This window comes from Urocampus carinirostris, chromosome 2 (genome assembly GCF_059441175.1).
Source record: "Urocampus carinirostris isolate Australia breed hairy pipefish chromosome 2, RoL_Ucar_1.0, whole genome shotgun sequence".
In the NCBI taxonomy this organism is placed as follows: domain Eukaryota; kingdom Metazoa; phylum Chordata; class Actinopteri; order Syngnathiformes; family Syngnathidae; genus Urocampus; species Urocampus carinirostris.
Window position 1 is genome coordinate 54,288,327 of NC_142350.1, and position 17,542 is coordinate 54,305,868.

Below are 17,542 nucleotides of genomic sequence, written 5' to 3' on the forward strand. Positions count from 1 at the left end.
TTTATTTTAAACATTGAACAGATCTGGCTAAACTCCAACACACCCGATGCTAGCGCGCAGCTAGCCAGCCACCCTCTAAATTACTTTCTTACACAGAGAGGAAAAGCCCTCCAAATTGGTTTTATTTTTAATAATGAAAATGAAACCTCAACTGCAATTATATGTTGTGTGTTATTATTCGCAGATCTTTAGTTGTTATTTTCTAACAGTCGTATACTTTCAGTGGGTAATGACGTCATTTCGAGGTAGGTGTATGAAGGTTTGTGGATCTTCCTTTTCGCGGGTGGTTCTGGTCCCAATTAACTGTAAAACAGAGGTATCTCTGTGTCTTTTTATTGGCTGTATCCAGGCTAAAATACTCCCAAACCTCCGAAAATTTAGCACTTGTAGTTAATGTTGACGCCGCTATTTCTGTGTTTATGTTACCGCTCAAGACAGAAGCTATTGGCTATTGTGCATGTGCGACTGTCAGCTGAGATTATATTCATGTAGAGATGCCTCTTTCATTTTCGAATACTTCTAGTATCAATCTTCATCGACAAGATAGACTAATTGTTGCAGCCCTGCTCAAAACACAATAACAATCATTTCAGGATTACCTTGGCATTGCTCCTGAAATGCCGCGAGGCAATGGGGTAGGCCGACGAAAGCGATGATGCCGATGGTATGGATGGTAGGGGGCTGTCTGAGCCTCCTCCACCTGCACTTTTCCCCCCTTCTCCTTCGCCCTCGCTGGCCCGGCCGCCCCCGAGCACCCGGCGCCGCAGGGAGGGTGAGCTGCCTGGAGTGCTGCGTGGAGAGTTACTGGCAGTGCTGCAAAAAAGAAAAAAACAAAGAATGTGCATTTTTCATAAGGCACTCGAGAAAGCAAAGAGGGGACTTCCTGTTTCACAAGAACCTTGCTGTGGTGGACTAAAAGCATGAGGAAGGCTATGGGCAGTTTTATCACCTTGAACCTATTTTGACTGATAAGATGGGTCAATGCTGAGATAGGATGAAAAAATGTGGCGTCTATTAAAAAAAAAAAAATCCTTTTGCACTCTTTTGATAGTAGTGTATGATTTTCACACTTGTATTTTTTTCTACCCACAACAAAACTCCTGCTTAATTGTGGTTTATTATTCAAAAATGCCTAAACCCCAATGGAAAAAAACTGAATCTCCAAGAGTCCTCGCCAATAATGAAATAATTGCTTACATGACAACGCTGGACTGCAAAGCTTCTGCAAGCAAATTCAACAAGCCAATAAATTCCTAGTTGTCGTATTCTTGTCAGCCATTTTATTTTTTAAAGACTGCGAGTAGTGAGTTTCCAACACATTTCTTTCATTAAGAATTGAAAAATAGTTGTGTTTTTAATAGTTCATGTTAAAAGCAGACAAAAATAAACAACATACTATTACTTATTCTATGACATGAAAGCTATGATAATTGTGCATGACGCTGAGTATCAAAAACATACAAACAAAATGTTTTAAAAATCCAACATGTGAAAATTTGAAGATACAATGAAACCTAAATCGCCATTTTTAGTATACAAAGCAAGTAAGCACCAAGTCCTGAAAAATATTCAACAGTCGTTTCTCTAAAGAGCAGACATAAATCATCTCAAGGGGAAGGCCATTGGGAAACCCCAAAAGGTATTCATTTAAAAAGTGATTTAGACGGCGAGCTTTATCATATCCCTAATTTATAGCAATTAAAAATATTTAATATACTATTCTATTTTAGATAAATATACTAAAGATTAAAATAGTTTCTTTGGGTATTGTAAATTATGAGTGAATAGTAAGTCAAGTCAAGTCATTTTATTTGTATAGCCCTTAATCACAAAGAAATACTAATATAAGTGTGAAATGTCATTCCTTTGTTTTCTAGATTATTTTTGGTGGGGTAAGGTTCTTTTTTTAAAATTTTGATTATGTTTTCCTTTCAAGGAAAATATGGAATGGTGTAATGTATGTATCATTGTATTGTACAGCTGTTTTTTGAGGAAAAAAACTATATATGTGTATATATTATTTACTTTTGTTGATCAGTGATCAGTGCTGTTTTTTGCGCCTAAATAAAAAAGACACAAAAACAGAATGATAAAAAATGATGATGAAGAGGTTTGTGTTTGAACAGTTTTTTTTTTCTCCTTTGTAATATTTTAGCGACACATACAAGTTGACTGTGTTTAAACTGTGATAGTACATTACACAACCTCCATGTGGTACACCCAGATTGCATGAAAAGAACTTCACAAGAAATGTGCACTTAAACCTCAGCTTTGACGCTGAGGTGTGACCACTCAATGCTGCTTTTGAAACTTGCACAATGCAAAACCAAATTAATAGTTAGTATTTTATGCAAATTAGACACCAACATACATGCCAACGTGTTGACATTAAAAGTAGATGTTATTGCACACTCTATTTTTACGCGCAAAACACAATCCGGGATATTACAAAAACAAAACATGTGCTTTTTCTAAAAAACGTGAGTGGCAAACTTATACCAAAATGAAAATCGAATGGGATCTTTGGAGCAGTTAATTTACATTCGAAGGCTTAGTCTTGCTTTAAGATAAAACAGCCCTGAACTATAATACAGACGCTCCCCTACTTACAACCATTCGACTTACGCAAAAGGGTAGATACGAACGTTTTTTTTCGGGATGTCGAAAAATATCCGGACATCGCTGTAAGTTAGATTTTGTATTGTGTGGATCTTTTTTAGAGTACAGGACATTACTGTAGTGCTTCTTTCCGCCGCTACCGGCATGTGGTAGCGCTGTGAGAGGTCACCCAGCATCTACCCCGCAGAAGAAATCTGACTTCTACTTCCTAGTTCATGTGTAAACATACAGTACTACGTGTACTGTGTCTAGCGCGCTAAGAACTTTGACGTTTTTATTGTTTAATATCTCGTGCATCCATTTAAAATGGTTAGTGTAAAGTGTAAAGAAGAAGCGAGACGTTTCTTTTGAGATGAAAGTGGAATAAGAAAGCTTGATGAGGTTGAAAAAAATGGTCGGAACACTTTTTTTCAGCCACTTTTTACCACAGAGGAGGACTTCTTGAAGCGCATCTTCCAAGAGTAAGTTAAACTAAACTTTATAGAGCGTATCATTTTATGAAATGTTTATTTTGTAATACAAAACAATGCAGGTTACTTATATAAGCCATAAACATGCTTATATAAACCTTAAACATATAAAATATAACACTGAAGCAACTTACGAACAAATTTACCTTACAAACGATATCTGAAACCTATCTCGTTTGTAAGTAGGGCAGTGTCTGTACTAGTCTCGAGTGAAGATGTTTTTGTTGTTGAAAAAAATTGGAAAAAACATTTAATTTTTTGTGATATTTTTAAGGGGAGAAAAGCGGTAGTATAACGCATAAAACTCAAGTGTTGGTGAGTATGTATTCATCATGTACTGTTTGTTGAAATGAAATGAAATGATCTGCATTTATATAGCGCTTTTCAAGTCAATGACTTCCCAAAGCGCTTTACATTGTGCTTCACATTTCCCAATAGCGGCCATGATCTGTGCAGCCATGTAAGGCTGCTAACCTGCTTATTGGGGGTATTGGGGGTTCAGTGTCTTACCCAAGGACACTTCGGCATGTAACACGGACAAGCCGGGATTCGAACTGGGATCCCTTAATCCTAAAACGATCGCTCTACCTCCTGAGCTACTGCCGCCCCATATTTTCAAAAAGAAACATCTACCGTTCATTCTAAGCATCAAAGTTAATTGATATTATGCCATAATTGCTTGTTACTGCATGCTTTTGATGACCTTATTGAATAAACACAACACAGTTACTGCAAATCCCAAATGACTGATTCCTACCATGATCACTCCCATTAGCCTATTAAAGGGACTTAGTGATGAGCATCCGTGTCAGGGTTTGTTTACAACGCGTTCCAGCCTCTCATGACCCCGAACTACTCAAAGAAAAGCGCAAAAACACACATCACGTCACAAATAACCATCATTTACAACATCGCTATGGTGTAAATTCATTCATCGTGAAAACGATGTCTAGCGAGTTAGCAACACGGCTAAATTAGCAACCGTCGGATGGGACTCCGAGGCTCGGAGAAAAAGAAACAACGGGGAGGGAAGTACTTTGAATCGGCTTGTTTCACCGTGAAAAACGATCGTATGTGGCTAGATGGAGGATGCCACGCTCGGGAGGAAAGAAGCCAGGGTGGGGGAGACCGTGACCGGATGACCGCTGAGCGACCGGGATTCGCATGAACGCACCACTTTCATTTTGTGCCAAGAGAATTGAAATTATGATCAAAAAAAATATTATTTTGACGTCATGAAACGCGAATGGTGACAAAAATCAGCGACAATGAGGAACTCTCCAAATATGATCCTCCGTCGGATGACTTACTCGAACATGACATGAGGCGTTCACGGTCCCAAGCGGGGGTCCGAAAGAAAACAAAACGAGCCGCGCTTCTCCGGCTGGGCGCCCGCCCCGGGCTGTAGCCGACCCTACGGCGGGGATCTTGGTTCTCCCGCTACCGCCGTGGTCGACGCCCTTCGCGGACAGACGACGGCTGCCTGCGCAGGATGAGCCGCCGACGGCCTGCCGTCCGTCCGTAATCCCCTCAAATCGCAGATGGGGGAGGAGGTGCGGCTTCACATGTCCGCGAGGGGAGGCGGGGAGGTGGGTCTAGGGGGGGGCCCCGAGTAACATTTTAGTGACTGGAGGGCGAAGATAAGAGTCCACGACACGGAACTCGAAGGAAGCATCTCGAAAGAATCCTCAATTGCGTTTTTCATTTAGATTCAATTCCATTTTCAATCACATCCCAATATGTCCGCTTAGTCCAGAGCAGATCATTTAATGTAGCCACTGAGAGCTTAAAATGTCTAAGTCATACCTGTCAACCTGTACGTTTTTTGTGTACAAAGTACGTTTAATATGCATTTTAAGACGTGTACGGCGTACAAGACAATCTGTACGGAAAAACGCAAATTTGTCAATTATGGCTACCATCCGGTAAACACCTACTATCACGAAACGGCAAATCAATCAAGTCAAACGCGTTCGCCGCGGTAGCCTCTATCTCGGTATCGTTTTTTTTCGTTACGAACGGAGCGAGCAGTTTGATGCCACTGTGCGCATGCGTCTGCTGCCTGGGGATTTCCCATCATGCATCATTCCGATCACACGTGAACAAAGCGAAAGCAGAGCCTATATTACAACATAGTTTTGAATTTTTTTTTTGATACAATCTTCAAGTCGCAATGGCCCAACCTGAATTAAAACGCCGTAAATCATTCTGATCTGAAAAATACAGGCGGGGTTGATTGAGTAAATTTGAAACACGTGATCTTAAAAAACATCGGATTTCATGTGGCAGTTGTGTAGTTAAAGGAAGTCCGTCTCTTTTCAGAGAACCGGCTTTTTCGGCTCAACTCATTACAGAGAGACGTCTCTCAAAACAACTCACTTGCTTTGATGCATTATATTACGAATTATTATGTTGTATAAAGAAGTTAAGAAAAAAAGGGAGTATAAAAGGAGAAAATGAAAAAAGACAGGTTTGTGGTAATCCCTTTAATCAGTATATTACCAACAATAATTTAATGCAGAAAATGAATTCATAATTTAAATGAGAAAATGTATTATTCTACTTCATTATATTTGCATGTATTTTTTCCTTCTAGAGTGAACGTCCAAGCTACTTCATTTTTGAACTTTTTTTAAAATAAACCTCATTCATGTCGAGCAACTCAGGATCTCACAACAAAATGTTAATTAACAATATATATGATATAACGAAACACATGTACAATATAACATGTTAAACTACATAAATAAACACGTTTGGAAAAAAAATGGTGTACGATTATTTTGTAAGGGAAAATACGACAGTTTGTAAGGGCATGGAGCCCTGGAGGTTGACAGGTATGCTAAGTGTCTACAAATAAACAGGTCAAAAAGAGTGCTTTGACCAAATTTCCTACAACACCTGTCGACTACGATATCCGCCAAGTGACGGCTTAGCGCCACTCGACGCTAATATTTCATATCGATGCCAACAAGGGAAATTAAAAAAATAATGATGCAAAATTGTCTAAAAAGATTAATTTGTCCCCAAATTGTGTTTGTATTTAGATATACTCTTAACTCGGGCGAATTTTCCCGGTAGGAACTGACTGAAAAACAATTAATTAGTTCCTGGCCTCCCAAAAGCATCCAAGTTAAACCTAAAGAGGTATAAAACACACCTACACTAAAAACACGTGCAAATCCAGCCTATTTTTAGTGCATCTGTACTCACGATCAGTATTGTCATGCGCTGCTCCTTGTAAATGCTTAAATCCAGCTCCTCTATAGAATGAGTGGGATTGTGCTTTACATCGAAAAACAACAGCGACCAGATACTTTACCAGAGTCAGATCAGGAGGATTTTCCTGCTAACCATGGAAATCGGTACCATTTCATGTGCAATAGCGAACCCCTACCCCAAAAAACAGCCTCGAGAGGGATGGACAACACCAGGCTGTACTTGCCCAAGACACACCACAGGGAGGGGTGCCCCTACAACCCAAGCAGTTAAAGGATCCATGAACCGTTAAAATGATAACAAAATGACTTTAAAGCTCCAGTCTCCAATGGTAGTGTCTGGAAATTGAAGTCACTTGGATTTTCTCCTGTATGCCGTGCAGCATTTTTGCTCAAAATAGTTCCATCTAGAGCAGGGGTGTCTAAACTTTTCAGAAAGCAGACCAGATTTGGTAAGCAGAAATATTGCTATTCAGCTTGCCATTCGTTGGAGCAGTCTTTCATAAATTCACCCTTCGTGAAAGGTTTGCAGTGCTTGGCGATCAGCGTTGCTACCTCGTAGCTCGCTTTTGTAGCGTTTTCATTTGACTCGCGGGGTCTTGTTAAAAAGCACTGCTATGCCGATAAAACAGCTTTACCTTTTCACGGCGTTTGTTTCCAGTTGTTTTGGATTTCAGTGTAAATATACTCCAATTTCCAATTGTCCTGGAAGCGGCAGCCCTCACACTCATCCTTCCTTTTTTGAGTTTACAGTCGCCAGGCCAAAAATGAGGTAGGCTAAAATTCTCACCGAGAGCCAAAGGCAAAATGACCAAAGAGCTGCTCCAATCACCTGGTGAAATGGTGAATTTTTGCTTATTATTTTAATCAATATGAGATTTTGGAAATGACAGTTTTTTAACCACTATGAAGCACTTAATAATTCCCCCTGTCCCTTTCAAACTTCACTAAATATTTATTCAATTTCTCTCAAGGATTGTTTGTGCTAGAAAACTAAGACTGCTGGTAAAACCTGTACTGATAATGTTTATTTTGTCATAACACAAATTGTAATTAAATTATTTTTTTGTAGTGTCATTAACTCTTATTTTTAAAAAGCTATATGCAATCATCTCCTACAAAAGGAAAACTCGCATGATATTCTGAAGTATTTTCGGTAAGTGGTTCCCCATTTAAAAAAGGACAGTCAGCCCCAATAGACAGCAATTTATTTTAATGACTGCCTTCCTCTCCTGCATCTTTTAGCCCCGCAAACGTTCTCTAAACCCTGAAGTCAAGAGGATCCTTCACCCTCAATCCCGAGTCCAGCGCGCTGGATTAGAGCGTACATCATAATCCCGCAAACTCAGTCTCTGTGCATAATCTGCTTTCCTGACGAGCGCCGTGAAGGTTGTGACCAATTGACAGGAAATTTAAAGCGCCTCTTCCTTCCCGTTCAAAAAAAGCATTTTTTCCTCCGGGAAGATGGTCCTGAGTGACAAATGGACCATATTCTTTCTAAACCAGGGTTGGGCGAACTACCGCCCGCAAGCCACATGCGGCCCGGCAGGCCACATGCGGCCCGGCAGGCTTTTGGATCCTATATATAATCTAGTCATATCTAAAATAGTTACTAAAGTACTAAAATACGTGTTTTTCGGTGCCAACTTTTTCCCCATTGACCGTTTGTGTCTAGGACAAAAATACTACAACAGAAATACAACAAAAATACCACAAAGTGACTAAATATCAAATTTAGTGCTTAGGGACAATGTATATATATATATATATATATATATATATATATATATATATATATATATATATATATATATATATAATTATTATGCTTTCATTCTGAAAAAAAATAAAAACAACACCATAGAAATACTACAAAAATACTACTGATAAGCAGGTAGGTGCCTGCCATGGTTGATGCCGTTATCGATGTGCGAGTGTGTTTATGTGAATGGGTAAGTGTGAAGCAGATTGTAAAGCGCTTTGGGAGGTCTTAATTGAAAAGCGCTTTATAAATGCAGACCATTTACCATTCACTAAAGAAATATTACACCAAAAATACTACAAAAATCCAACTACAGTACTCTTACTAATATACTACAAAAATACGACTAAAGTAATGCTATAAAACGAACACTCTACGACATAAATATTACACTGGAAATGTTAAAAAAATACAACTCCAGTAAGATTACAAAATTACTGAAGAACTACGATAAAAATACTACACAACTACTTTTTAAGTACTTCAAAAATACTTCTACAAAAATACAACTACAGTAATACTATAATACAAAAGTACTACCACAGAAATATTACGACTACACCACAAAATACCACTAAAGAAATATTGTGACGGAAATACTGCAAAAATACAACTACAGTAATACAAAAAATAATTCTGCTGATACTATAAAAACTGCAGAAAGACTGTCCCTTTTAAAATAGGGAGCGAATATTATTTTGCTTTTGCTGTGAGTGATTTAAAACCAGTTTGACAAGACTAATCCATTTTAAAACAAATATAAAGAAACAAAGCATGTAGAGGTTTGCATGGAAATGAAAATAAATCGATAGGCCTTCAGGATCGGCCCCTTGGCCCCAATTTTGGAACACGAAGCGGCCTCAGACTCCTTTCAGTTCCCCAACCCTGTTGTAAACACACCAACAAAGCACTATTTGTGCAGACAAAACTTTCAACAAATGCAGTATAAAGTAAAATTGCAACACAATCAAAAGGATGTAACTTTTCCACAAAATGATGGGTTATATTTTAGATGTTTGTCAAATACATGAAGATATGGCTCTACCCCTCCTTCTATTTTATGTATGTGCCTGGAAGAGAAAACTACAAGCCCAATATAAGTATACATACTTCATGAGCTCAGAGAATGTATGGAGCGCATGCACAAAGGAGGTGGTCCAGGGGGCCGGGGGAATGTCACACTCACCATACAGAGCCGTCCTCTGATTGGACGAGTGTGACATCATCAGACGAGGAGCAGGCTCCGATTGGCTGAGAGTGATGTCATGATTTTTAAGCAGGGTGATGTGGGGAGGTAGTCCGCCTACTAGCTTGTTTTGGCTGGACTGCCGACAAATGTGTTGTTGTGGCTGCTTTTACCAGGAAGATTTGTAAATAATGATGCACGGTCAAACGATGCAACATTGACATGCTTGTCATTTGGACTCTTGTCCTCCAAAAAGGAAAACGGCTGTGTAAAACAAAGCATGAAATGGATCCAAAGGTTTAAAAAGGTGAGAAAGGGGTGGAGGAGAGATGTTTTGGTACATTGTACAACCCAACCAGATATTGAGGGCCGTCGACCCGCACTGTGCAGGGGGCACCATACACACATACACCTTGGAGGTATTGCACGAAACCAAAGTAAGGGATTAAGCCTGCATATTAGGGCAGCACAATTCTGGAATAAACCTAATAGCAGCTTTCAGATATGTATTGGAATTTTGATGCGAGTTTCGATTTTACAATATAAGTTCATTTCCTGTGCTTGTTTTGTTTTTGGGGAGAACTTAAAGATAGTGACATGCAAACTTATCTCGAGTTGATGTCCTTCTAGACTGAGAGTATACGGATGTAACAATATCTATAAATCTACAAATTTTCACAGAATTGCAGTTAAATAAATGTTTTTTGTCGTCATTATACAAAAGTACAATGAAATCAGACGGCTACTCCTTTCAGTGTAACATAGCTATTTAGGGAGCGGCTGGCAAACTACATCCTAGCGTCGGTTAACAGCAACTTCTGCAAGGTATTTGTGATGATTAGAATACAAAAGTCACAAATGTAGCGGTTTTCCACTAGTGGTAGCTCCAAGTCGTCCGCCTTATTTGTAATGGATTTGGCGTTTGTGACTAGCCACATTTGGCAGCGGCGGCTTAAGAGATGTTAGCCTAGCTGTTAGCTTTCCCTTCTGTCGCCACCTCAGTAAATTTCCGGACGCGATAAATATCCAAGCAGCACCCGTTGGTGATCAGATTTTCTGTGCGCTTATCTTCAGAGTCCGATTTAAATCATGAATTTATTTTCGATGTAACGAGCCACTAAAGCTACCAGATATTTGTTTTGGTGGCCACTTGTGCGCCCGACTGCTCAACTGAGAGCTTACACTGACTTGCCTATCAAAGTCGCGCACACACGTCTTGCAAACTTTTCCTGGTCTTTATTGGCTAGTGCCATTAAAACCTGCTTCTGATTGGCCGGCGCTGTTAAACAACGAACTGTGTCAATTCTTGTTGGTCAAACACCATCACTCAGATAACAAACTGGAACTATGAATCCTTGAAAAAAAACGCAGTGTTTTGCGGTTGCCCTATCGCACTACGTCACATTGCGATATCGATTTTATTTCGGTTAATCGTGCAGCCCACCTGCATATGTTTGTTACTTTGGCTGAATTTAGCCTCAAGGTGGTAACATGAAAGCAGGTTCAATTTAGCTTGGCTCCGTTACTTTGGTGTTTATTCTCTGCGGACCAGGCTAACACATAGGATAAGATTATCCCCAGAAAAACATCTGGTACTACTACTACTGTCAATCGTGTGAAAAACTAATGGGTTTTATGGCATGTCAGTGACCTTTTGTTTATGTTGCATTATTTCATCAACCAGCATTCAAATTTTGCATAAAGGCTATGTTGCCATTTCATGAAACTGTTGACTGTATAACTGAAAGAATCATTTTAAAGCCATACATGTAGTACAATGTTGCTTTCAGAAAATGTGTTTGATTGCTATGCTATTTAGGAATGTTTGTCAAATGGCCTTTAGAGCTTTGATGAATATGTATATTATTACAGCTGTTCTAAAATGTGACACAAAAACTAGCAAAGATCATATCAATGAAGTATTTGACAAGGGTAATAGATTATATATAAAAGTTCAATTCCCATTCATCTGTTCCCTCATCAAAGAGAGAAAAGCTCTTCATGTAGGATCAATGACATAAAACAACAACAAAAAAACAGGCAAGTACTCTCGTCCACGCGAACGAGACCGATTTTAATCTGAATGCTTGGCCTGAAATGCCTCGTTCACTCTCTGCAAAACCTTACGAACACCCCTTGCCCCCCAAAAAATGCTCTCTTCGGTTCTACACAATTCACCAAGGTCACCCTTTTTTATTTCAAACCGGCTAGTTTCGCCTAAAGGTGAGAGATGTTTATGCCTGTAAAACACAGATTACCAGCAGAGTTTGTCGGGCAGAGTGCTGACTGAGAAGACATTCTGTTCCAAGTTAGCGTACTTTATGTACCATGTGACAAGAGTACTCCTGAAGTAGCCAGAAATTTAAATGTGCTTTTCGTCTGGTGCCAAGAAAAAAATTGTGAAATGTATATCAGGGTATTATCATATTTGTGCCGTGATTGATCAGTAGAAATTTATCCTTAACCTCAATTGCACAAAAATGGTAGCAAAGGTGATCGAACCCGGATAACGGTGGAAGGAGCACCCAATTCTAACCACCAATCCACAAGAGACATAAACAGCCTAGGAAAAGGTAATACGTCTCATCATCACACTATTTTTAGTCACAGTACCAGACACAAAGGTTAAAGAAATTAAAAAACAGAAAGGGATTAGAAATTGATATCAAATTTTGTTCCACTTTTTCTTATCTAAAAATAAGCATTGTAGGTGACGAACGTGTGTTACATACGTGCAATCATGAGTTTATTAATATCTTTAGTATGACTGAATTACTTCCCACATTGCCTTTTTCTTGATTCAGTTCAGAATCTCGTGGGCTTCGGGAAGACCAAGTCGGCTATACAACAAGGGCTGCAACAAGGAATCGATAAAGTTGTTCATTAAAGCATTGGCACCAAATTAGTTCATTGATGCGTCACGCAATTTATGCATCACTCAGCATGTCGCGAGTCGGCCTGAATAACAGAGCGAGGTGGAGTGCGAACTAAGCGCTATTTTTATAAGGCTACTGTCAATATAAATAATGAAACACGACGGACGCAAAGAAAACAGTTTGACCGGAGTCCACAAAAGTGTGGGAGCACTCCTCACTTCAAAAAACAAATAAGTGCGTCACTTGTAAGCTTTGCAAAAGTGATGTGGTATGGGATCACCATGATGGAGGGTAGCACTAAAAACCTAAATATGTAGTCACCGACGAGGATGAAAGGAGCACAGTAAAAGGGTAAGTCAATACATTATTTGGGTTTTTTTCGTTTGTTATTTTTGGAGATTAGGCATCAACTTTTACTTTTCCAGCAAACTCTGAGTGGTTATTATGTCCTTGTAAATTGTGCCATAACAATACCCATACTATACAGTCTTATCTCAATAGAAAACAGCAAACAATGACAAGCTTTTCACATTCGCGTTTATTTCTTGTTCCAAAAGCTCTTGACATAAATCAAAGATGCCTTGTTATGCACTTTATAAAAAAAGTATATATTTGCAGGTGTATAACATACATTCGTATGTATTTTGTTTGCCATTTGACAGATTTTTTTTTAATTGTTTAATATTGTAGAATATTGTGTTTTGTGCACCATTTCCACAACATTTAAATGATTAACTAAAGGAGAGGAAATTAACATGTTTTTTTAATCCAATTCATCGATTATCAAAAAATAATCGTTGGATTAATCGATTACTAAAATAATCATTAGTTGCAGCCCTAGATACAATACTGGATCTTAGTGGTCCGCAACCTTTTCTGTACCACGGACTGGTTTAATGTCTAACAATACACTCACGGCCCCCCAGCCCAATAAGAACACCATTAAAGTGCAACCTGACTGAAAGAAGTTTGATGAGGAGATAAAACTTAATGCTTTTATTGTCTGTCGTCTGTATCCCCAACAGTCTAGTCTAGTGGATCCAGAGCGCTCCCTGCTTCGATTTCTGTTGCAATTTTTGCATTTGTAGCCAGCAATATATTTTGATTGATCGATAATTGCACAAATATGGCACTTATTTATTTTGGTGAAACCCTAACCCTTACTTAAGCTTTAATTGTATGCACCTTACAGTTCCATGCGCCCTGTTTATGAAAAAAATATCACAAAAGATTCATTTGGGGGTGCGCATTATACAGGGATCAGAATGGAGATTTTCATTTTCAGCTAAAATAGCCAGGGTCCAGGGCGGAGCCCGGTGGGGGGCTCAGGGGGGCGAAGCCCCCCTGAAGTCAACAGCATTTATCTTATTTGCTATGTGAAAATTGCACTAGAATGAATTAAATCCAACAAAACAGAAACCATGTATTATATATATATATATATAAATTTAAAAAATAATAATATATTGACATTAAAAGCATTCGTGATATTGAACGTGATCATGATGATACAAAATAATCTATTTTAATCATGTTTATAACAAATTTTAAATTTTGTTTATCCTGTTCTAAATATTGTATAAACACAAAAGATAAAATCATTTCATAAATAAATAGATTTATAAATACCTCAGATTGGGATTTTCTGTCACACAGGGGAACCAGTGGTTGACTGCTGCTAGTATTTGAAGTGGAAGGATTTGAAACGGCCAATAATGTTGAACCGGTGGCTGCCGATTTTAAATGCGGATCCGAGTGCATACTTTGATCGCCGGCAAGCTATTTTTGCTTTGTGCTTGTTCATTTTAGCATGATCGATCAGTGCCACACAACCTCGCGTACCATAATTGATCAGATCGACACAGTATAGACACTTTGCTTTCCCTGGAACATCACACTTTGCGACGAACTGGCTCAAAGTTTCTGTAACTTCCTCGATCTTTGCGCCGATTTTAACGTTTACTGTGACAGTCTTCTCCAGCCATGACCACTTAAATTTATTCTTGATTCCTTTATCAATCTCGGAGACAAAAGCCTCGTCTTCTTTTCTTAGTATTTTCATATTTACTTTTTCAAACACTCATTTCACCGTTTGAAAAGACCAGAAGGAGCGCCATGTTTGAGAAAGCCAATGCTCTGAACAAAAGCTCCGCTGATTGGTTATCAGCGAACCTATCGACCAATGGTCTAAATGCTAACTTGGGGTGATGAAACAGTCACGTATCATACCTCACCCTCCCCAAAATATTTTCTCATCGAATTTAGACGATTTACGGGAATGACCTTTGGGGTTCAAAAACAGCGGAAATCCGCGGATCCGCGGAAAATTCTGATCCCTGATTATAATCCGGTGTGCCTTATAGTGTGTAAAACACTGTATATCAACTGTGTGGTAAGCAGTTGCTGACTATAACAGTCAAGCACACTAACCTGCAGCTGTCCCAGTCAGAATCCCTGCCCAGCAAGCTCCTGAGGGACCACCGAGAGCGTCGAGTAGGAGAGGGGCTCCTCGACCAATATTTGGACGGCGGTAGGAGTAGGTCTTGGTCCTGGCTTTGCTCCTTATTCTTTATTTGAGGGTCCTGCAAGACTGAAGGTCCAGGGGACATTTCCTCTTCAATTACAATCTGTGGGGTCCCGGGCCGGTTATCTGCATTTCGCTTCTTTGTTCGGCTACGAGCACGAAAATTCCGCGGGTGGCGACCGGAGCGGTGAGGCCGAGGGCTTGGCGAGCGAGACCAAGACTCAGTGTCCGAAGAAGGGGGCAGGATTGTCAACGTTGGGACAGGGACAGGCTGAGCAGAGGACATGGTCATTTCCAGGAAGGCAGAAGTTTTGCTTGTGATAAGTCCAGACTTGTAGAGTCCCTTTCTTTTGAAAACATTATCCTAAGGAAATCAATCATTCTTCTAAAATGAGTTCCTCTGAAAGTGTGTCATGTTCAGGACATCGAGCGCCTTTATCTGCACCGTTTCAGCTTGTCCACGGTCATTTAAGCTTCTCATCTAGTCAACTCAAAGGCAGAACACCTGAGGGTGAAAGACTTTGCACTCAAAATGCAAAGCAGCATCCAAATAGCTATAAATGATTAGCCTTAGATATAGAACATGTCAATAAAGTCCTCCACTGAGATCAATATTTTATTTCACTACTTTGTATTCATACTGGTTCACAAATGACGACAAAGTGTCACCAATCTGAAACGCATTATCATAACTTTGATAATTTGATAGGAAAATAACAACGAAAAACTCGAGAAAATAATGTGTTTTGAAATCTGGCTGTTATGTTTCCACACAAACTATGTTACTACAGGTTCATATAGAATAGAATTTACTTTTTAATGTCATTCTTTGTAACCATGCACACAGAACGAAATGTCGACACATCTGACCCGTAAAGTTAAACTGTAGCGAGCCGATGCAGCCGCAGCCAAACAGGGCGCCGACATTTTAGACCCAACTGCTGTTGGGAGTCAGTGGTGACCAAACCCCCCAATTCCAACCCTTAATGCCGAGCGCCAAGCAGGGAGGCAATGAGTACCAATGTTGTAAGTCTTAGGTATGACTCGGCCAAGGATTGAGCCAACGACCTCCCAGTCTCGGAGCGGGCGCCCTACCATCTAGGCTACTGAGCTGGTAGATAAAAATGAAATGATCTGCATTTATATTGCGCTTTTCAAGTTAAAACTTCCCGAGGCGCGGGAGGAGCCGGGATTCGAACTGCGATCTCTTGATCCCAAGACGAGCGCTCTACCTCCTGAGCCACTGCCGCCCCTAACCTTTATTCAAATACGAATGTCAAGATGGTGCCAAGACAATCAATAATGTCAAAAGGTAGAAATGTCCAAAAACTTTGATGATTAGTCTTGCTAGCAATGCGAGCACTCATATATCACAACCACAAAGAAAACTATTAATGCTTGCCTATTTTACATGGCCCACTATCCTAAAATGAATGTTTAAAATGCCCCTAAGTACTGTAGAGAATGTTGCAGTGTTATTCAATTATTATTGTAATGTTGGTTGCTTTTGCTGCGGCTTTTGAGCGACAGAACAGGTGTGAACCAGACGGGAAAAAGTGAGTGAGAGGGAACAACAACCTTTTGCATAAAACTCCACAACAAAGAAATGGAAACTAGGTTGCCTTTGAAGAAGATAAGCCTCAGTATAATGTGTGAGTACTCAACCAACTGAGCTAACCAGCTAAAGTCCAGCTGCTTCAAAGAACAAACATGAATTAAGCACCTTAATACTTACACAAAATGCCATTAATCAGGTCACACATTACACCAAGTCACTCCACTTATTATCAAAGGTGACATCAAAGGATCAAATGTATTTGCTGACGCCCACATCACTCACAAAGGTATTTTGTCCCTTTTCTAAAACCACATGCATGCTAAGACACATACACTAAAGTAGAACATGCAAAAAAAGGTAAATCAAATTCCATTCAACAAATCAAGTCGTGTTTATTTGTATAGCCCTTAATCACAAAGAGTCTCAAAGGGCTCCACAGACCACAGATGATTGCAAACCACGGACTATTATTACACCATCCCCTGATCTAAAACCTACATGAGGGCAAGGAAAAACTTCAAAAGATCAAAGGTGGCCAAATCTAACTTTAAAATGCTAAATGGGTGACACTAATTTCAGGTTTTACTGAAATTCTAACCCGGTGCCAATTGTTCTGCACCAATCTGATGTTGCATAGTTCCAGGAAAAACATCCTGCTATTGTCTTTATACAGAGCCACAGTGGAGAGCATACAACTTACATACGGCATTACTGTGTGACAGACAGAAAAGCATCATCACGGAGTATCATCAACACAGCCCAGAAAGTCATCTGCTGCTCTCTGCCTAGTCTGGAGTACATTGCCGGCTCCCAAAACTGCAGCAGAGCAAACATTACAAAGGGCTACTCTCACCACGACCACCGCCTCTTTGAGCTGCTGCTCTCTGGAAGACGCTACAAATATTTTAAAACAAGGACTTCGATGAACAGACCCATTTCTTTACAAAAAACGTCAACACCCTAAACAAGCCAAAAACGATAAACATATGAATGTTATGCCTAAATATGGAAAAATGTGTTCACAATTCACGGATCCCTTAACTGTCTGGTTCGGTGGGCAATACTTATGATGTGTCTTGTCCAAGTACAGCCTGTCAACACATACTTATTCCCTGGAATAAGTGAGGGCTTTCTCAATTTGTGCTTATAGATCTAATAAAAGCCTTTCCTCCTGACGTATGGGGATTCATCGTACTGAAATTATTCCCAGAGGCTTGATACTTACCAATAAGCAGTGCCAAACCTTTAATAATCTTTTTTTTAATAAGACAAGAAATATGTAGTTTTAGATTTTGGCACTCAGGGACAATGCTTCTGAAAACCTATTTA

The 17,542-nt window shown here is 39.6% G+C and overlaps 1 protein-coding gene across 3 annotated transcripts in view; it reads right to left on the bottom strand.

The window, feature by feature from the left end:
• gramd1a (GRAM domain containing 1A) overlaps window positions 1-17,542 on the bottom strand; it is a 41,141-nt gene that overhangs the window by 22,349 nt on the left and 1,250 nt on the right. The window contains exons 1-2 of one of the 3 annotated variants that reach the window (XM_088327129.1): window positions 14,562-15,146; window positions 600-813 (exon numbers count right to left, since the gene is read on the bottom strand). In XM_088327129.1, the coding sequence (XP_088183255.1) occupies window positions 600-813; window positions 14,562-14,947 (600 nt within the window). In that variant the 5' untranslated portion in view covers window positions 14,948-15,146. Of the gene's footprint in view, window positions 1-599; window positions 814-4,399; window positions 4,631-14,561; window positions 15,147-17,542 lie in introns of those variants that run through there. The other 2 variants (XM_088327131.1, XM_088327130.1) reach the window with 2 other exon arrangements.